Raw genomic sequence first — 22,384 nt, 5'->3', positions numbered from 1 at the left:
TTGCCTTGTCCTTCCCTTGCCTTGTCCTTCCCTTGCCTTGTCCTTCCCTTGCCCTGTCCTTCCCTTGCCTTGTCCTTCCCTTGCCTTGTCCTTCCCTTGCCTTGTCCTTCCCTTGCCCTGCCCTTCCCTTGCCTTGTCCTTCCCTTGCTCAGCCCTTCCTTTGCCCTGCCCTTCCCTTGTCTTGACCTTCCCTTGCCCTGCCCTTCCCTTGCCCTGCCCTTCCCTTGCCCTGCCCTTCCTTTGCCCTGCCCTTCCCTTGCCCAGCCCTTCCCTTGCCCTGCCCTTCCCTTGCCTTGTCCTTCCCTTGCCCAGCCCTTCCCTTGATCTGTCCTTCCCTTGATCTGTCCTTCCCTTGATCTGTCCTTCCCTTGACCTGTCCTTCCCTTGCCCTGCCCTTCCCTTGCCCTGCCCTTCCCTTGCCTTGTCCTTCCCTTGCCCTGCCCTTCCCTTGCCTTGTCCTTCCCTTGCCCTGCCCTTCCCTTGCCTTGTCCTTCCCTTGCCCTGCCCTTCCCTTGCCCTGCCCTTCTCTTGCCCAGCCCTTCCCTTGCCTTGTCCTTCCCTTGCCCTGCCCTTCCCTTGCCTTGTCCTTCCCTTGCCTTGTCCTTCCCTTGCCTTGTCCTTCCCTTGCCCTGCCCTTCCCTTGCCTTGTCCTTCCCTTGCCCAGCCCTTCCCTTGCCTTGTCCTTCCCTTGCCCAGCCCTTCCCTTGCCCTGCCCTTCCCTTGCCCTGCCCTTCCCTTGCCTTGTCCTTCCCTTGCCTTATCCTTCCCTTGCCCTGCCCTTAATTTGCCTTGTCCTTCCCTTGCCTTGTCCTTCCCTTGCCTTGTCCTTCCCTTGCCTTGTCCTTCCCTTGCCCTGCCCTTCCCTTGCCTTGTCCTTCCCTTGCCCTGCCCTTCCCTTGCCCTTCCCTTGCCTTGTCCTTCCCTTGGCCTGCCCTTCCCTTGCCCTGCCCTTCCCTTGCCTTGTCCTTCCCTTGCCCAGCCTTTCCCGTGCCCTGCCCTTCCCTTGCCTTATCCTTCCCTTGCCCTGCCCTTCCCTTGCCTTGTCCTTCCCTTGCCCTGCCCTTCCCTTGCCCTGCCCTTCCCTTGCCCAGCCCTTCCCTTGCCTTGTCCTTCCCTTGCCCAGCCCTTCCCTTGCCTTGTCCTTCCCTTGCCCTGCCCTTCCCTTGCCTTGTCCTTCCCTTGACCTGCCCTTCCCTTGGCCTGCCCTTCCCTTGCCTTGTCCTTCCCTTGCCTTGTCCTTCCCTTGCCCAGCCCTTCCCTTGCCCAGCCCTTCCCTTGCCCAGCCCTTCCCTTGCCCAGCCCTTCCCTTGCCCAGCCCTTCCCTTGCCTTGTCCTTCCCTTGCCTTGTCCTTCCCTTGCCTTGTCCTTCCCTTGCCTTGTCCTTCCCTTGCCCAGCCCTTCCCTTGCCCAGCCCTTCCCTTGCCCTGCCCTTCCCTTGCCTTGTCCTTCCCTTGGCCTGCCCTTCCCTTGCCTTGTCCTTCCCTTGCCCAGCCCTTCCCTTGCCCTGCCCTTCCCTTGCCTTGTCCTTCCCTTACTCTACCCCTCCCTTGCCCTGCCCTTCCCTTGCCTTGTCCTTCCCTTGCCCAGCCCTTCCCTTGCCCTGCCCTTCCCTTGCCCTGCCCTTCCCTTGCCTTGTCCTTTCCTTGCTTAGCCCTTCCCTTGCTTTGTCCTTTCCTTACCCTACCCTTCCCTTCCCTTGCCCTGCCCTTCCCTTGCCCTGCCCTTCCCTTGCCCTGTCCTTCCCTTGCCTTATCCTTCCCTTGTCCTGCCCTTCTCTTGCCTTGTCCTGCCCTTGCCTTGTCCTTCCTTTGCCCTGCCCTTCCCTTGCCCTGCCCTGCCCTTCCCTTGCTTTGTCCTTCCCTTGCCCTGTCGTTCCCTTGACTTGTCCTTCCCTTGCCCTGCCCTGCCCTTCCCTTGCCTTGTCCTTCCCTTGCCCTGCCCTGCCCTTCCCTTGCCCTGCCCTTCCCTTGTCCTGCCCTTCCCTTGCCCTGCCCTGCCCTTCCCTTGCCCTGTCCTTCCCTTGCCTTGTCCTTCCCTTGCCCTGCCCTGCCCTTCCCTTGTCCTGCCTTTCCCTTGCTCTGCCCTTCCCTTGCCTTGCCTTGCCCTGCCCTTCCCTTGCCCTGCCCTTCCTCTCCTTGTCCTTTCCTTGCCCTGCATTTCCCTTGCCCTGCCCTTCTCTTGCCTTGTCCTTCCCTTGCCTTGCCCTTCCCTTGCCCTGCCCTTCTCTTGCCTTGTCCTTCCTTTGCCCTATCCTTCCCTTGCCCTGCCCTTCCCTTGCCCTGCTCTTCTCTTGCCTTATCCTTCCCTTGCCTTATCCTTCCCTTGCCTTATTATTCCCTTGCCCTGCCCTTCCCTTGCCTGCCCTTCCTTTGCCTTGTCCTGCCTTGGCTGGGCAGCCCTGTGCGTCTCGCCTTCTTGGCTGGCCATCCCTGTGCGTTCCTTGACCTTGCCTTCTTGGCTGGCCATCCCTGTGCGTTCCTTGACCTTGCCTTCTTGGCTGGCCAGCCCTGTGCGTTCCTTGACCTTGCCTTCTTGGCTGGCCAGCCCTGTGCGTTCCTTGACCTTGCCTTCTTGGCTGGCCAGCCCTGTGCGTTCCTTGACCTTGCCTTCTTGGCTGGCCATATACAGCCCTGTGCGTTGGTCTCCCTTACCTTATCCTTCCCTTGCCCTGCCCTTCATTTGCCTTGTCCTTCCCTTGCCCAGCCCTTCCCTTGCCCTGCCCTTCCCTTGCCCAGCCCTTCCCTTGCCCTTCCCTTCCCTTGCCATATCCTTCCCTTGCCCTGCCCTTCCCTTTCCTTATCCTTCCCTTGCCTTGTCCTTCCCTTGCCTTGTCCTTCCCTTGCCTTGTCCTTCCCTTGCCCTGCCCTTCCCTTGCCCTGCCCTTCCCTTGCCCTGCCCTTCCCTTGCCTTGTCCTTCCCTTGCCCTGCCCTTCCCTTGCCCTGCCCTTCCCTTGCCTTATCCTTCCCTTGCCCTGCCCTTCCCTTGCCCTGCCCTTCCCTTGCCCTGCCCTTGCCTTGCCCTGCCCTTCCCTTGCCTTATCCTTCCCTTGCCCTGCCCTTCCCGTGCCCTGTCTTTCCCTTGCCCTGCCCTTCCCTTGCCTTGTCCTTCCCTTGCCTTGCCCTTCCCTTGCCCTGCCCTTCCCTTGCCTTGGCCTTGCCTTGCCTTGCCCTTCCCTTGCCCTGCCCTTCTCTTGCCTAGCCCTTCCCTTGCCTTGCCCTTCCCTTGCCTTGCCCTTCCCTTGCCCTGCCCTTCCCTTGCCTTGCCCTTCCCTTCCCTTGCCCTGCCCTTCCCTTGCCTTGCCCGTCCCTTCCCTTGCCTTGTCTTGCCCTTCCCTTGCCCTGTCCTTCATTTGCCTTGCCCTTCCCTTCCCTTGCCCTTCCCTTCCCTTGCCCTGCCCTTCCCTTGCCTTGTCCTTCCCTTGCCCTGCCCTTCCCTTGCCCTGCCCTTCCCGTGCCCTGTCTTTCCCTTGCCCTGCCCTTCCCTTGCCTTGTCCTTCCCTTGCTTGCCCTTCCCTTGCCCTGCCCTTCCCTTGCCTTGGCCTTGCCTTGCCTTGCCCTTCCCTTGCTCTGCCCTTCTCTTGCCTTGCCCTTCCCTTGCTCTGCCCTTCTCTTGCCTTGCCCTTCCCTTGCCTTGCCCTTCCCTTGCCCTGCCCTTCCCTTGCCTTGCCCTTCCCTTCCCTTGCCCTGCCCTTCCCTTGCCCTGCCCTTCCCTTGCCTTGCCCGTCCCTTCCCTTGCCTTGTCTTGCCCTTCCCTTGCCCTGTCCTTCATTTGCCTTGCCCTTCCCTTGCCCTGCCCTGCCCTTCCCTTCCCTTGCCTCTCCCTTCCATTGCCTTTCCCTTCCCTTCCCTTGCCTTGCCCTTGCCTTGCCTTGCCCTTGTTTACAACCCTGTATGCTTTCAAAACAACCACATATGTTTTCAAAACAACCCCGTATGCTTTCGTAACAATTCTGTACCCTTCTGTTACAACCCCATGTTCTTTTGTAACAACCCGCACTCTTCCGTAACAACCCTGTACTCTTTCGTGAGAACCCCGTATGCTGTAGTAAGAACCTGTAGTCCTTCCTTCCGCTAACGTAAGAAGCCGTATTTCTTCTAAGGCTTTCGTAATCACTCGCACTCCTTCCGCTGTCGTAAGAACACATATCGCTCCTTCTGCTGTCGTAAGAACCCATACTCCCTCCTCTCGTAACAATCCGCACTGCTTTCGAATAGCGACCCATTTTGTTTTTGGTCCCAACACCTCGTACTGGTTTCACTCAACCCTTTCCGCTTCCTACCGCAACAACCCACACTGCTGCTCCACCTATCACAACCCTTACTTCTGCTACCCATGTACTGCCTAGACCTTTAATATACCCTAACTTCAGCGTCTCCATTTAAGAGAAGCACTGGGGGGCAGCATGGGCCAAGCAAAAGTCGGAGGAACTGGCACGCACAAAAGATAAAATCTGCTTTGTGCTGTTGCTCCTCGTACTGTGTCAATGACACACACAGTTCATTTCCAGACCAAATAAAAGAGGATTAGGCCTCCAGGGGACACCTCTTGAAAAAAAAAAATACACCAAGACTCTTACCTCAAATCAAGGTTGTGTGGAAATAAAGTCAACACACGAACACACAAACGGTACCAAACACCCCATTATACAGTGTCTCCGCCATACGAAGACACACATATATGGTTGAGAGGGCTGATCCTCGATGATGTATGGTTGAATGTCCGCAGTAAGGGTTATACGTGATGATTTCTATACGCAAGTACATATACGTAACGAAAAATGGTTGATTAAAATGCCTTCTGTTTCCTTAGGGATGATTCTTGATGACATATGACTGTATGTCTGCAGGAAGGGTTATACGTAATGATTTCTATACACAAACTAATCTGTATTACAGGAAAATTAATAAGGTTAGTATATAAGGTTGAAAGGGCTGGTTCTCTATGATGCATGTCTGTACTGCATTCTTTTATACACCCCATGCTTGCAGGAAGGGCTATACGTACAGAAATTTATACACATATGCAGCAGGAAATGAAGAATGCAATGTTTGTATAAGGTCAAAAGGGCTGACTCTTGAAGATGTATGTCTGTATTGCATTCTCCCATACACTCCATGCTTGCTGGAAGGGTTATAGCTTATATGTACTGAAATTTATACAAAAGCAATTATACGTAACAGGAAAATGAAGAAAGAGATGATTGTATAAGGTCAAAAGGGCTGAGTCTCGATGATGTGTGTGTGTGTTGCATTCTTTCATACACTCCATCCTTGCTGGAAGAGTTATACCTTATACGTACTGAAATTTATACAAAAGCAATTATCCGTAACAGGAAAATGATGAATGAGATGGTTGTATAAGGTCAAAAGGGCTGAGTCTCGATGATGTGTGACTGTGTTGCATTCTTTCATACACTCCATGCTTGCAGGAAGGGTTATACGTAATGACTTCTATACACAAACTAATATACATAACAGGGAAATGAAGAATGAGATGTTTGTATGAGGTCAAAAGGGCTGATTCTCGACGATGTATGTGTGTTGCATTCTCCCATATATACACTCCAAGCTTGCATGAAGGGCTATACGTACTGAAATTTATAAAAGCAATTATACATAAAAGGAAAATGATGAATAAGATGTTTGTATAAGGTCAAAAGGGCTGATTCTCGACGATGTATGTCTGTATTGCATTCTCCCATACACCATGCTTGCAGGAAGGGTTATACGTAATGATTTCTATACAAAGTAATATACGTAACAGGAAAATGAAGAATGAGATATTACACCTTCGTCTATGGCGCCTGTAGGCTTGTTTTGGAGGGGCCTGATGGTGTGGCCCAGCCCGTTGTGGCACAGGCAAGTGTTTATTGTGGCGCCATCTTGCAGTACGTGGCTCATGCTGTCCCCTGGAGCTCATTTTTAATCCTAGAATCTAGAGTCCGGGTTGATGGGTGATCTTCTGGACAGCATGTGGGTAGTCTTAGGCCACTCGGCGGAGGTTGAAAAATCCCAGCTTGGTGTCACTAGGCGGGGATCGAGCTTGCGTCCCAGAATCGTGCCAAATCTATTCTCCTACGTACCAAAAACTCCTTCATCAATAGAAAATGCCAAAAACCTTGCTTTCTCTAATTCTTCCCGTGACTACTGGCATCTAGCCAAAAACATCTCCTCCAACTTCACTTCTTCATCTTTCCCTCCTATCCTTAGTCCTGACGGCAGCACCCCCGTCTCATCTATCTCTAAGGCTGAACTCTTCTCTCAAACTTTTTCTGAAAACTCCACTCTGGACGATTCTGGGCATATTCCTCCTATTCATCCCCCCTCTGACTCCTTTCTGCCTGTTATTAAAATTTTTAAGAATGATGTTTTGTATGCCCTCTCTGGCCTCAATCCTCAGAAGGCTTATGGCGGTGGCTAATCGTAAGACTAATAATAATTTCCTGTCACCTTCTTCCGGCACATTCCAGCGGCTGGGGACCAAATTATGGTAAAGTATGAGGACACTTATAATATATAGTGGTGTAGACGCAAACTGTCTCTTATTTAATTAACCAGAGCTCACTGGGTGCTGGCTGTTAGGGGAAAGTGTGCATGCAGGTCTGACACAAGTGTGCTCCGTTACAGTGGATGACCCGTATGGCTGTGGGCACTGGGCAGAAATACAAAAAGAGAGCGTGTGCGAGTGTTTGTAAAGAGCGGCGAATAACAGGGCCAATAATGGCGTCCAAATCTTAGGTTGTCGGGACTCTCTCTATCAAGGGACTCTAATCCCTACAGTTGGGAACACCAAGGCAAGTATACTATCTATACTTGCCTTGGGGAACACTACTCACCGCACAGCGGCACAGGCGCAGGCGCGAAACGGTAGGGATGGGCAAGTACCGTTAATTTGAGTACCGGTAGTACCGGTACCGAAAACTCAAGTACCGTTAGTACCGGTACCGGTACCGGTCCCCAAAGGAGTTTTTTTTTCTTAATGACTTCTGATGAAATTCCCAAACAAATTTCCTGTAAAGAAAACTCTCTCTCTCTTCCTTCAACTTAATATCAACTAGAGTAGAAATGCAACGTTTAGGAGCCTTCTGATTAATGTAAAATCACTTAGGTTTAAGGACAGACCACCTAGTCTGTACCATGGGGTCTGTGTAGTCTAATTTTCTATGTAAATCTATGTAAATCTCTCTCTCTCTCTCTCTCTCTCTCTCTCTCTCTCTCTCTCTCTCTCTCTCTCTCTCTCTCTCTCTCTCTCTCTCTCTGAATGAAGTGAATATTTATTTTTTCGAAAAAAAATAGCATGTATAGTTATTATGGATGTACTCGATCATAGTTTAATAACAATAAAAAAAAGAATCGGACATGAAGAATTATCCAGTAACTCAATAAATAAGTCAAATAATAAAATAATGGAAACAGGGCTTTGATGGAAACGGAAAGCAGGACAAAATGGTGGGAACTTGGGAGACGGTCAGCGGGGCAGTGACTCAGCGTCTACACAGGGCCCATACCGCGTGATACCACATGGAGGCGGGCGAGCGCCGAGCGTCACTAAGATCCAAACGGTACCGGTACTAGCGGCAATGCGCAGTGCCGAGTGATCATTGCTTCCCGGAACCCAAGTGATCATGATGCTTCGCGGTACCAATACCGATACCAGTTATCGATACCAGGTACCGGCGAGTGATCATTAAGCTTCCCGGAACCCAAGTGATCATGATGCTTCGCGGTACCAGTACCGATACCAGTTATCGGTACCAGGTACCGGCACTGCGCATTGCCGCTAGTACCGGTACCGTTAGGATCTTAGTGACGCTCGGTGCTCGCCCGCCTCCATGTGGTATGAGCCCTGTGTGTAGACGCTGAGTCACTGCCCCGCTGCCCGTCTCCCCAAGTTCCCACCATTTTGTCCTGCATTCCGTTTCCATCACAGCTCCCGTTTCCATTATTTTATTTATTTATTGGAGTTACTGGATAATTTTTCATGCCCGATTCTTTTTCTTTTTTAGGTTGCTAATAAATATTGTTATTGTTATTAGACTATGATCGAGTACCCACTACCCATATCACCGAGATATCCACTCACTAAGTGGTGATTCTCTCTCTCTCTCTCTCTCTCTCTCTCTCTCTCTCTCTCTCTCTCTCTCTCTCTCTCTCTCTCTCTCTCTCTCTCTCTCTCAAAGCGTAGATACGAAGAAAATATTGCAGCCAACTGTAAAAATAATCCGAAATCTTTCTTCAGTTACATAAACAACAGAAAGGCGATCAAAAGTGGTATTGGACCTTTAACAAACAGCGACGGTGCACTAGTGATTGACAGCCAACACATTGCAAACCTCTTAAACAATTACTTTTCCTCGGTGTTTAATACTAACAGTCTTCCTCTCGCTACCATCAACACCAGTACTATTGTAAATCTCGAGCATGCATTGCCTAATTTTTAAATAACAACCGATGAAGTCCTTAAAGCTCTCCATTCACTTAAAACAAATAAAAGTCCTGGACCTGACAAAGTATATCCAACTCTGCTGAAAGAAACAAAGAGCGAAATACTCCTCCCTCACAACCGTATTCAATATGTCCTTGCGACAAGGCATCGTCCCTTCAGATTGGAAAAAGGCTAACGTGACACCGATTTTCAAGAAAGGAGACAAAAAAGTACCAGGTAATTACAGGCCCATTAGTCTAACTTCGGTTGTAGGTAAGCTACTTGAGGGCATAATTAGAGACAAAATTGTGAATTACCTTGAAGGCCACTCATTGATTGGGGACTCACAACATGGCTTCCGAAACAAAAGATCCTGCCTATCAAACCTATTAACCTTTTATAACGACCTCTTCACTGTTTATGACGTAACCAAATCACTGGACGTAGTCTATCTTGATTTCCAGAAAGCGTTTGATAAAGTCCCGCATCATAAATTACTTTACAAATTAAAGCAAATAGGTATTGACGGTCAAGTAAACCAATGGATCGCGAATTGGTTGAGCAACAGACAACAAAGAGTAGTGATCGACGGATTTAACTCAGAGTGGGCGCCTGTCACTAGTGGCGTCCCTCAGGGCTCGGTCCTTGGCCCAGTGCTCTTCATTATTTACATCAACGACGTGGATGTTGGACTCAATAACCGCATTAGTAAATTTGCAGACGACACAAAGATTGGCAACTCGGTTCTCACTGACGAAGACAGGCAAAGCCTCCAAGAGGATTTGCACAAAATTTCAGCTTGGTCGGATAGATAGGAGATGCCCTTTAACGTAGACAAGTGCCAGGTCCTTCAAGTTGGAACGAGGAATAGGAAGTTCGAATACGAAATGCGCGGCGTTAAACTCAAAAGCGTTCAATGCGTCAAAGACTTGGGGGTCAAAATCGCGTCAAACCTCAAATTCTCACAGCAATGCATCGATGCAGCAAATAAAGCGAACAGAATGTTGGGCTTCATTAAAAACTTTGTATTCAAGAATAAAGATGTAATACTCGCTCTACAACAGTTTAGTCAGACCCCACTTGGAATATGCGGTACAGTTTTGGTCTCCCCACCATGCAAAGGATATTGCTAAATTAGAAGGTGTTCAGCGTCGGGCAACGAAAATGATCCCTTCCTTGCGCAACAAATCCTACGAAGAAAGGCTTTCTACCCTTAACATGTTCTCTCTTGAGAAACGTCGCCTCCGAGGAAAACTGATCGAATGTTTTAAAATACTTAATGGTTTCACGAATGTAGACAGATCAACATTGTTTATGATCGATGACACTTTGCGCACGAGGAACAATGGCGTAAAACTCAGATGTAGACAAGTAAATTCAGACTGCACCAAATTTTTCTTCACCAACGTTGTAGTGCGAGAATGGAATAAGCTTCCACCGTCAGTGGTCCAGTGTAACACGATTGACTCCTTCAAAAATAAGCTCGACCGTCACTTCCTTCAACTTAATATCAACTAGAGTAGAAATGCAACGTTTGGAGTCTTCTGATTAATGTAAAATCACTTACTAGTAGGTTTAAGGACAGACCACCAAGTCTGGACCATGGGGTCTGTGTGGTCTGATTTTCTATGTAAATCTATGTAAATCTCTCTCTCTCTCTCTCTCTCTCTCTCTCTCTCTCTCTCTCTCTCTCTCTCTCTCTCTCTCTCTCTCTCTCTCTCTCTCTCTCTCTCTCTCTCTCTCTCTCTCTCTCGCCTACTCACCTCCAATATTTAATCATCTTATATAATCCATCGTGCAATTCTTTATAGCCAAAAACTCTCGCCAAGGGATTCAAACTCTTTTCTCGTTAATACTTTATTGGATAATTATGATCTCTCTCTCTCTCTCTCTCTCTCTCTCTCTCTCTCTAAAAGTTAACGAGTCATACGAATTTAACAGTGGCAAGTAAAAAGAAAACGAAGTCTTGGGTTAAAAGCTAGTGAGTCCCACGAGTCTTTAGAAAACGCTAATATATATTGTTATTGTTATTAGACTATGATCGAGTACCCACTATCCATATCACCGAGATATCCACTTACTAAGTGGTGATCTCTCTCTCTCTGAATGAAGTGAATATTTATTTTTTCGATAAAAAATTAGCATGTATAGTTATTATGGATGTACTCGATCATGGTCTAATAACAATAATATTTATTAGCAACCCCCCCCCAAAAAAATCGGACATGAAGAATTATCAATAAATCCAATAAATAAATCCGAGCAACTGGTACCGGTACCGAGCAATCTGGTACCGGTACCGTACCGTTTAGCTGGTACCGTTAGTACCGGTACTGGTACCGGTACCTGCCCACCCCTACGAAACGGCAGTCTCACAATGGCAGCCGGAGTAGTAGCATGTGTGTGTTGTGAACCACCTTCAATTTTAAGCACTCGTATTCATAGAAAGAGGAGGCACATTTTGAGTTTCCGCGCTTAGAGTGTGCTTCTTAAGACTGATTTGTCCAAACTGAGAAACTGCTTTATATTAAAGAGGACTAACATAAGGAGTTGAAGCCGGAAAATAAAGGTGCCCAAACAATTAAAAAAAGTGATGAGTGGTGTTTCTTACTATGACTGAACTTTTTTTAAGCGGTCTCACAGCATACCATGGAAATTATACGTTGCTTCGTCAATCACTGACTTCACAAGTGTGGAATCATCAGTTGATACTACCGTTGATACTCTTGAACTTTAATTTAAAGTAGTGTTGAAGGGCGATTATTTTGTAGTTTTGTCCCTGAACTACGAAAGCAAGGCGCCATTTATGGCCGGATACGATTGTGGAAATCTACGATAGCCTCTTTGGACGTCACTAATAATACAGTGCCAGACGTTTGCTGTCTCTATAATATAATGTGGGTAGGCTATTTAGCGTAACAGAAACCGAGTCGTAGAGAAACATTACACTGATCGACCCAGTGCACGAAATACATTAAACCAGGGAGAATTGTGATCACTGTCAATCGGCTCAAATGGAGGGTTTATTCCACTCTTTGCGAGTGTTGTTATACGCAGGTATTATCCAGACACAGCCGCACAAAGCCACCGAAGTCTCATCCACCTCAAGATGCTGCTTCGTCTGGTTCGGTACGACGGCTGCGGAGTATGAAGTCCTCCAAAATTCATAAGTAAGTACCATATTGATCAAGTCCAGCTGTATGCAAGTATATAATGTATGTGAACTCGTCCCATTGAAATGACTGAATTTTGATTCTTTACTATACTCCCACACGGCCACCGCGTGTAACGAAACACGAGAAATTAATCCAGACAAGGAAAGGTTTGCCGGCGCTGGGGATCGAACCCGCGACCAGCGCAACGGGAGAGCCACTCCTTTACCAGTCGGCCAAAGACTGGCTAAGCGGGTTCTGGGAGGCTCGCCCATCAGGCAAGTCAGCACTACATCATCTCGTATGCCGATGCAATTTATCTCGACGCGCGTTCAGGGATTTTCTCATGACGGTGCGTTAATCGTATAAGGAATTTTACATAAAGGTAACTTTTACTCCTGTGGGAATTTTGGTTCATACTTCGGTCCGAGTCCTGATTCCTTCGAGCCTAGATTTAGTGTAACTAGAAGAATTGCACTCATCCCACCCCTGTGGTTGACATTTTCTTTTCTGATTATACTCGTAGGATATTTAAACGATTAATTAATTGGTGATATGTTACTATTTCCACAGCGACTGGCTACTATTTTAATGACAGTTGGTTATTATAGGTTACTATCATATGAGGGATAGGTTTCTATATTCGTTCCAGCAGATTACTATTTTCGGGGAAATAGGATAATCATACCTTGGTTTACGAGCTTAATTCGTTCCAGAATTTTGCTCAACCCCCCCCAAAAAAAAATGTAGACTAAAACTATAAGTGTAGTGCTGAAAACATAAAGATCGCACTATAGAGCACAAACATAAGCAGACACGAGCGCGCAGGTACTACTTCTGTGAGTGTACAATGCGGACTGAGACCCCATTCCCATTGTTTTCCGCTCTGCTGAGCGCATTCATCTTGCGGTGGACCAAGGGAACCCACGCTCGTGTCTTCGACTTGTACAAACAGGATACTAGAACACCAAGTCACTTCTCGTTAACCAAGGCATTTTAATGATTCTTTTGCTCGTAAATCAAAACACTCAAAGCAAGGCACTCATACACAGAGGTATTACTGTACTAACTCAACAGCGATACGTTACAATTTTATGAACAATAAGTCATTATCCATTAGGTTAGCGTAAAGCAAGGAGACACTAGTCTTTTTGAAGTAAGATTCTTTGGCCAAGGTGGTGCGACTGCCATGATTGTATAGCCCAAACAATCAATCTATCAGTCCATTGATTTTTCTTACTTGGATTTCATACCTGGATTGGGACAAGCCCCATCCAGAAGCTAATTGATGTCTCCAACCAGAACTGCTGCTGACAATTTTCATTAAGGTTGTCTGATGGTTGGCTAATATGACATCGTGAGATGGCACAGACAAATACTAATTATCATTCGACATATATTACCTGCATAGTCCGTCAACGCCAACTCCGGCTATACGGGCACGTGGCACGTTACCCTGAAGCTGATCCTGCTCATCGGGTTGTCTCTGTAAGAGACAATCCTGAGTGGAAGAGGCCAAGGGGACGCCCACGGAGTTAGTGGATTGAGCAAGTTGATAGATCCTGCCGGGAGGTACTTGGGTTGGGAAGGGGGCCTGCATGGACACTCGCCCGGCGGGACCCCCGTAGGGTGGGCGTAAGGTGGGCGAGGCGATGCGCCCCCCGACGTATGCCTCCACTGATTAATTGATTAGTTCGGAAAGGGGAAACATACATTTCCAACACCGGGGAATTGAACCTGCGACCGATGGAAAGCCATCTTTCTGCTATTCAGCTAAAGAGGCACCCCTCTTCCCCCCCAGCTGTGTGGGCTTTTAGGGATGATCCGTGTCAGGCAGTTCACCACACTATATATTTTAGCATTATTAGGGGATGTTAATGTGTCTTAGTTTTCTGTTTTGGGGTGTATTAAATTTATAGCATAGCGAATAGGAAGGAGGAATTCATTTAATTTTCACAGATTTTGAAAATGAGTGGGGTCTGCACTTTGAGCTCTGCAGATACAGAAAGAAGAAATAGAGTAACTAGGACTATCAAGAAAACAATCTGAAAAGTAAAAACCTAGATTTTTTTATGCATATCATAACCTTAACATTTTAACAAAATTTACAATTGTTTCTGAATAATTCTAACTACTGGTTGCCCATGCCCACACTCCCTTTGGTGAATAAGCCTACAGTACAGAAGAAGATTGGAAATTGAAACATCTTCATCATTTCCAAATTTTATGGTAAAAATATTATAAAATGCATATATACAGATATTGCATGTTTCAATAAATGGTTTCCTATGATTAAAAAAAAAATTAAAAAAAAAATGATATAGGCAGCTCAGACTATACAACTCTGCTTGGGTTACATGAGAGTGCTATTTCTGCCATAAGTCTGTTCTGACTAGGCGCAATCATCTACTATATATTGGAGAAACAAGCCTGGCCGTCCTCCAAAGAGATATGTTGCTCCATAGTTACAATAATCAGTCACTCTTTCATCAACTAAGTTATCAAATCCACAGCACTACTATGAGCCTCTTGATCCCAAGCCACTTGTAACTTAATTTTGGGCTTCTGTTCTAGAATTATCAGCACATTATTTTTTGACTCGATATATATTTCATTTGATGGCAAATCAGTTAGTAGTTATCATGAGTTTTTAGTTAGTTCAGTACGGTATATGATATGACAAAACTTCCATCTACCACCAGAATCTGAAGACTGGAAAGAGGTCTATTCCATTGACATACTGTCTGGTATAGGAAATTCCAAAATCTTACAAACACTCTATACTGAAAGATATAAACAGCTGAGGCCTTTGTTCATTTTAACAAAAACAAGCCCATGCATTGTGGTATGCTTCAATACTTTATTGTTTGCACCCCCGCAGTCCCCAAATTTCCTATTTCACTGTATTATTACCATTATTTTTCAGTGTTCCTTATTCTGTATCTTATGTGTACTGAAACTTGATAGTAAGTAATAGATGAAATTATTATATATTTGGTCAGCACACTAAACATTTTTTGAACAAATCTTGGGCATTGAGGCAGTGTTTAATTCTTGTAAGAAAAATCATAAGGCTTGTTATAGTTGTTTCCTTTCATAGTTTTCTTATTGATTACAAGTTTTATAAACATATCTATGATGCAAGCAAGCCTTGGACTTGGATGGCACCTTGTACATTCTCCACATTAGAGGTGTTCGGTATGACCATTATATTTGAAATTTTATGGAAAATTTCAAATCATATCCATCACTGTCTTTGTTTCCCACATGTGCAATTTGTGGCCAAGATTATTCAGAAAGTAATAAAAAATAATGGAAACAAGAGGGAGTGTAAATGTTATTTAGAGAGCCAGGCAACTTATTTGTTTGCTTTGAGAATGAATTGCCCATAATTGATATTACAGAGCTGCGCCTATCCTATTTTCAGTGTGAGACATGTCTATCTATCTACAGATCTGTTGCCTATGAGTCTGTCTTTGTGTCCAGTGTTTTGAGATTCTGCATCCTCCTGGAACTTTCCTTGAAGTTGTAGCTATATATATATATATATATATATATATATATATATATATAGATATATATATATATATATATATATATATATATATATATATATATATATATATATATATATATATATACCATGAGTTTCTAAATTTCCTTCTTGTATATATATACTCATTTTCCCACATTGATTCCTCCTCTCACCTAATATATTCCTCACCATATGATTGACTGCTAATCTCCTGGCCAGCTTTGCCCATAACAGTCTTGCAACCAGTGAGTTCCCCCCAAAATTCACTGAAGTTTCAATAATCATCAAAAGTTTGTTCACAGTTCTAAGCTGCTTTTTTTCTGATTATAATTAAGAAGAATTAATTGAAATATATCTATTAGGCCTATATATTTATATTTCTTTACAAATTTATGGAAAGGTTCATCAAGATGCTGCTCCATTGTATGAAGAAATTAAATACCGTACATACGTAACAAAAGAATTTGATCAGCTCCCATGTCTTTGTATATAAATCTGATACTGTTCTACTATTTGATAAAAATTTACTCCCACCATGACTGAGCACTTGAAGCAGATGGTATAGCTAATATATGCAATGGACAAGGAAACTAATATACTGATAATATGAAATATGAATATTACTACAAAGTCATATGGACATGTTTGCCTATATCAAGAGCATGGGTGTCTAGAAATGTCTGTAGCCTCTAGCTAGCTATATATATATATATATATATATATATATATATATATATATATATATATATATATATATATATATATATATATATATATATATATATATATATATATATATATTCTGTCAGGCAACTAAAAGAGAAGACAGAAGAGGTCTAGAAACTAACCTCTTCTCAGAAACTTTAATTAATTTATCATATATTAATTACCTCATGTCATGCATCTGTTTACTTTAATATTTTTATTCTGACTTTTCATTATCCTACTTCTTTTTTTTTTGAATGCCAACAGTGTAGGACAAGAAAAGATGATTTACATAAAATATTGAATATACATGAATTTTTACAATCACATAACTTTCAGCAACATTCTTTTAATCATGACTGAAAATGAGGTGATATTTCTATGTAAAATGACTAAATATGATATGTTTATCTTAAGAAAAGCAGTTGTACAAAAATATAATACAATTTGATCCTAAACTAACTGTAACCTTATTTATATACATACCGTAACCTGAACAGAAGAGTTTTCTGGTTAGGTTCCAGTCAGAGCAAAATTTGTGCTTTTCAGAGTGGGAAATTGATGACATACAAGCAGGATAATCAAACTATGACATGTAGATGTCCAGTCAATCTTAAGTTTTAAGTTGTCCAAAACTTGAAAACTTGAATGAATCATTTTGAAATAAAATCCTTTTCATTTTGATACTGGCTAAAAATCATACTATGTAGGCTACCTACATACTGAGATGCACTTAATCCACCATCCTTATGCATAATGACTGACTCCAAAAATACACAATAGAGAATAGCTTTACTCTGAGCAGGTATTTGGTTGAAGGCATTGTAATTACTGCACTTTCCAAAGTTATATCACTTTACTTACCTGATTATGAACACATTCCTAAAAATCTACAAAGCACAGCTATTCACAGTGATGCAAAAATATATCTTTCAGTCATGATTATCATGAACATGTAATATTATGAGTGAAAAGAATCATAACAAGCTATGTACATAGTTTGTGTATGTGTGTGTTATATATATATATATATATATATATATATATATATATATATATATATATATATATATATATATATATATATATATATATATATATATATATATATATATATATATATATATATATATATATATATACAGTGGCACATTAACCTCACACAAATTAATTTCTGATTATTGATTTAGCACAAAACCATGAATTTATTGATTATTACATTATTGATTCTTCTATAGTATTTTAGAGAGAATCAGATTTGCTGTGTAATAATAAGCCAATCTGTGAGGCCAAACAAAAAAGAGGTCATTAAAAAAAGTTGGATAAACATACTGACACGAGTAACGTCAACAAGAGTGCAGCAGGCAAAGACTGAGTCCCTTCGGCCCTGATTGGTTGAGGGTGAGCATGTCGTGGCCCCTGATTAGCTACAAATGGGAATAGCAGGGCTGCTGATTGGCTGTGTCAACTTCTCAGGGACTTGCCTCACTTTCACTTGGAATAACACAGCATCATCATCATCATCTTGCCCTTAAGAAATCCCTGCTTCATCATTCTCACATTTTTTTGCTCAGTATTGACTTTTTAAAAATATTTTTCATATTTTTTTTACATCAGTATCAACATCCATTTTTAGTTTTACTCCCTAGTATGTACCAAATTTATTGATTTAACTGAAATAATACTTTGATTTAGCACAGTTTATGTAATATGAATTTCTGTGGTACCTTTCTCATGTAAATCAATGTCCTACTCTGTGTGTGTGTGTGTGTGTGTGTGTGTGTGTGTGTGTGTATATATATATATATATATATATATATATATATATATATATATATATATATATATATATATATATATATATATATATATATATATATATATATATATATATATATATATATTTATATATATATATATATATATATATATATATGCATGCGAAGTTCACATTTTATTGAGCTTGTGAGAACTTGTGTGTGTGTGTGTGTGTGTGTGTGTAAATCACTAAACTAAGACAAGATACTGGCTACAAGGATCTCAGACAAGGACCTTCCATGAAATGTGAATGAGTGCAGTAAGATGCAATAAAAGTAGTTTCCTGTGAATTACATTATAAATCAATGAAATAATTGCATTGAAGAAGAGTTCATGGCAAGATGTCATAAAAAGATTACATATGTGAAGTAATAATTATATACGTAGTACATATTTACACGGTGTGAAGTATTGCTTTACATTATATACTTAATATATTTTCAACTACTCTGGATAATATCTGGTATCCATGGCTGGATTATCAATGCCAAACTTGGTTTCACTCATGTCGAATGTTGCCTGAGACGCCAGCAGTTCCCTCCGAGCCTCTGGACAGCCTGGTCCCCAATCACTGGCTGGTTTGAAGAGATTCCTAATTTTCTGAAAGAAAAGGGGAAATGATTTTCAGAACATACATTATACATGTGCACCTGACCATCATATCCTTATAAAGCAAGGTACAGATCTCCCCTGTACAATAATTTGGTTTACAATATATTTCGCTTCTAGAGTATCATTTTTAAATACCTTTGCTCTCTTTATGATCCCCCTGGCCTGCTTTTACAATCAGTTCAGTCTCTATTTACTGGTATGCTATTTCATGAACACCTCATTTAAACTGTTCAGAAGATCAAGAAGAATTCTGTGAAGCAGCATGTACCAAGAAAGAACAGCACCACTAAAGAAATACTTGGCTGTGTCAATAAGCAGAGGTGGGCGCGGTACTGAAAAATCAGTAGTGCGGTTGCAGTAGTGCGGTACTTTTTCCAGAGTAGTGCGGTTGCGGTAGTGCGGTCCCATTTTTTTCTTTCCCAGTGCGGTATGTGGTGTGCGGTACTGCGGTAGCGGTAGTCAAAATAAAAAAATACTTCAGTGCCTATTCTGGCTATCCAAACAAAGGAAACATGCTTAAAATAGTACAATGAAAAATCGGCCGGCACCACGGACAGGTCCGGGGTTGAAATGGCCGGCACTGCGCAGGTTAAAGAAGACTCGCAGTGTAGTAGTTTAGTCTGTCTATTTAGTATTTAATTTTGAACAATAACTGAAAAGTCAGAATGATTGAATCACTGATTCTGATGACTGATACCGATTGACTGATTGAGTCCGATTTCCTGTAAAAAAACCATTTCTGTGAGCATGCCGTGCTGCAAATGTCGTCTTTAGTAGTCTTCAAAGTACCGCAAAAAATACAGCAAGATTTTTTAGTGTGGTCCGCGGTAGTGCGGTATTTTCAGAAATTTTGCGATAGTGCGGTACTTTTTTTGTGATGCGATACTACCGCACTAAGTGCCGCACTTGCCCACCTCTGCCAATTACATGCTGGGACCAACCAACAGGCCCTGTCAGGAAAGCCCACTGTAAACCAGTGAATAAAACAAAAACTATATTCAGCGTGTATATCTCTCTCTCTCTCTCTCTCTCTCTCTCTCTCTCTCTCTCTCTCTCTCTCTCTCTCTCTACATATATATATATAAATATCCGCCGCCATGTTGCCTCTCTTTCCATCTTCTGTCGATATTTTCATGCTGACTGCTCTTCTGAACTTGCTAACTGCATGCCTCCCCCCTTCCCGCGGCCCCGCTGCACATGACTTTCTACTCATGCTCATCCCTATACTGTCCAAACCCCTTATGCAAGAGTCAACCAGCATATTCACTCTTTCATCCCTCACGCTGGTAAACTCTGGAACAATCTTCCTTCATCTGTATTTCCTCCTGCCTACGACTTGAACTCTTTCAAGAGGAGGGTATCAGGACACCTCTCCTCCTGAAGTTGACCTCTCTTTTTGGCCACTCCTTTGACCTCTATTCAGGAGCAGTAAGTAGCAGGCTTTTTTTTTTATATATATATTTTTCTTTACGCCCTTGAACTTAAAAAAAAAAATATATATATATATATATATATATATATATATATATATATATATATATATATATATATATATATATATATATATATATTGTTATTTTCTCACTTACCCCAGTAAAAAGCATCTTGAAGAAATAGAGAATAAACACCAGTGGGATCATGCCAACAGATATTGCTGCCAAGAACCATCCAAGAGCAATTCCCCAGTCTGGATACTCAATGCCATTATATGTTGGGTTTTCCCATGTAATTGCAGAGTATATAAATAAGACCTGAAAAAAAGGAGCATTTAGATTATACATATTAGCATCACAGAACCTTAGCATTAGTTCCTCATCTATGGAGAGATATATCTAGACTAGCTGCACTGTAAAGTCTTGCATTTGGTGTGTTTGGATATGGTGAATTCACATTTGTAGACCCCATCCCATTAGGTTAAGTCCTTCCATTTGGTGATTATTTACCCACACAAAACAATAAATTGTATTTGGCAACCTTATTCTTGCATTATACAAATCTTTCCCCCCTAGGAAATACTTTTTCACTGTCCTTGGTGTATTTCCTTGCCAAAAGCTTATCAATCTATCATATATTATGATCTCAGTTCTCAGCTACTCAGCCACTGTGTTCATGATGCTGTGCCAGCTGATGAAACATTTAGAAAAAAAATTAGCTCTGATCAAGTCTTGATGTATGTGATAATGTGCTGTGTGCGGCAGTGCGCCATCTCTCACTTCTGTTGGTCGAGCCCACTGCAGCATTGAGTGTGTTAAGATATATAAAAAAAAAAAAAAAAATACGAAAACTGGGCCTGAGGGTGGAAGGAAACAGGAACCAAAATGTATTTACCTAGTTGTAGTTCACAGGGTCTGCGCCACATGCAGGTGGTCCTGTTCCCATACCTATATTCGTCTAACTTTTCCTTTAATGTTTTTTATACTTTTTGCCTCCACCACTTTCTCATTTAATTCATTTCAAGCACCTATGCTTCTGTGAGGGAAACTGTACTTCTTGTGTCTGATAGACATGTTCTCTTGCTTAACTCTTTCATATGACCACTTAGTTTTGTCTTCACTTCCCCATTTCAGTATTCGGTTATTATTATCTGATTTCCAGGTCATTTACAAGTTTATGTTGTGTAATTAGGTTACCTCTGTTTTCTTTCTCCAAGTGTTAACAACTGCATTTCTCTTAATCTTTCTTCATAGGTTAAGTTCTCCAGTTCTGGTACCATCTTGGTAGCTAGCCTTTGTATCCTATACAGTTTCTTTACATGCTTTTTATTGTGTGAAGACCACACACCTGCATATTTTAGTTTTGGTTTAATTCCACAGATTCTATCCCTCTCTCTCCTGTGCATTCTATCCCTCTCTCTGTACTTTTATCTCTAGTTTCCTTTCTAGCTGATCTATCTCTACTGTGGTAGATTGTCACTGTTCTTCCCCTAAACCTATCAACAGTGGTGTACCACAGAAGTCTGTCCTATTTCCTACTCTGTTGTTCATAAATGGTCATCTTACCAAAACAAACTGTCCAATCCATTTGTACACCAATGACTCTGCTCTGCATTATTCAACTTCTTTCAACACAAGACCCTCCCAACAGGAATTACAACACTCTAGATTGGAGGCTGCAGAATGCTTAACCTTAGACCTTGCTATCATTTCTGAATGGGCAAGAGGAACTTGGTGTCCTTTAATGCCTCAAAAACTCAATTTATCCAAGATTCTTACATATAATGATTTTATAAATAATAAAATAATTTTTCCTATAAAAATCAAGGGTAAGAGGGAGGTTTATGTTCCAAACCCATCCTTCTGAAAAGAATAGTTGGATGTCAGTGTACCCTACATGAATAAATGTTGTGAAATAAAGCATAACTGAAAATGTCTCCTGCAGAGGATATACTGCTGAGTTTAATATTCCTGATTCACATCAGGTCTGTAAGTAATTATAAAAATATAGTCCTTACCATGAGAGCCACTGGTGCTATAAAGACCCAGCAGACTTTCCAGAACATGGAGGGGCTGTAGCCAGTCATGAATGCGACATCATCACTGAAACGCCTCACTCCATACACCCAGTGGAGCGCCACCAACTCAAAGATAGCAATAAGAAGCACGCCAACACCCCCACCAAAGGTGTCCATCAGGGAAAAGATATACTGGCCCATCTGTAATCAAGAAAATATTCCATCTGTAATCATATTAACATTAGTTTTCTTTACTATTTTTAATAATTGACCAGTTTCCTTACACAAGAAGTGAAAACCCACAGATTTGTGAGGTGGTATCCAATTATTTCGAGGAGGATATTAAGATATTTGAAGAGCTACCCAGTAAAAAAAAAGCTAGTGACAATGAAATGCTGAGAAAGCTGGTTAGACATTGATAACTTTCAAGTTATTATTAGTTCATTATAACAAGTTTCTATTGAAATGTACAAACTCTTGTTACATTATATAAAGTATCCAATTTACTTCTATGAAAATTAATAAAATGCTGTAGTATGCACCTATACCTTACTCCATAGCAAACTAAAAACTTCTCAAAACTCAGGCAAAATATATATATATATAGATATATATATATATATATATATATATATATATATATATATATATATATATATATATATATATATATATATATATATATA

General features: G+C 42.5%; 1 protein-coding gene across 1 annotated transcript in view; it reads right to left on the bottom strand.

Annotated features, from left to right (window-relative positions):
- Positions 1-17,756: 17,756 nt before the first annotated feature.
- LOC127005800 (sodium-dependent proline transporter-like) overlaps positions 17,757-22,384 on the bottom strand; it is a 35,772-nt gene continuing 31,144 nt past the window's right edge. The window contains exons 12-14 of the mRNA XM_050874917.1: positions 21,699-21,899; positions 19,837-19,998; positions 17,757-18,235 (exon numbers count right to left, since the gene is read on the bottom strand). Of these exons, the coding sequence (XP_050730874.1) occupies positions 18,080-18,235; positions 19,837-19,998; positions 21,699-21,899 (519 nt within the window). The 3' untranslated portion in view covers positions 17,757-18,079. The remainder of the gene's footprint in view (positions 18,236-19,836; positions 19,999-21,698; positions 21,900-22,384) is intronic.

This window comes from Eriocheir sinensis, chromosome 31, assembly GCF_024679095.1.
Source record: "Eriocheir sinensis breed Jianghai 21 chromosome 31, ASM2467909v1, whole genome shotgun sequence".
Taxonomy (NCBI): domain Eukaryota; kingdom Metazoa; phylum Arthropoda; class Malacostraca; order Decapoda; family Varunidae; genus Eriocheir; species Eriocheir sinensis.
Note: the sequence above shows the minus strand (reverse complement) of the source record. Positions and strands in the feature narration are given on the sequence as shown.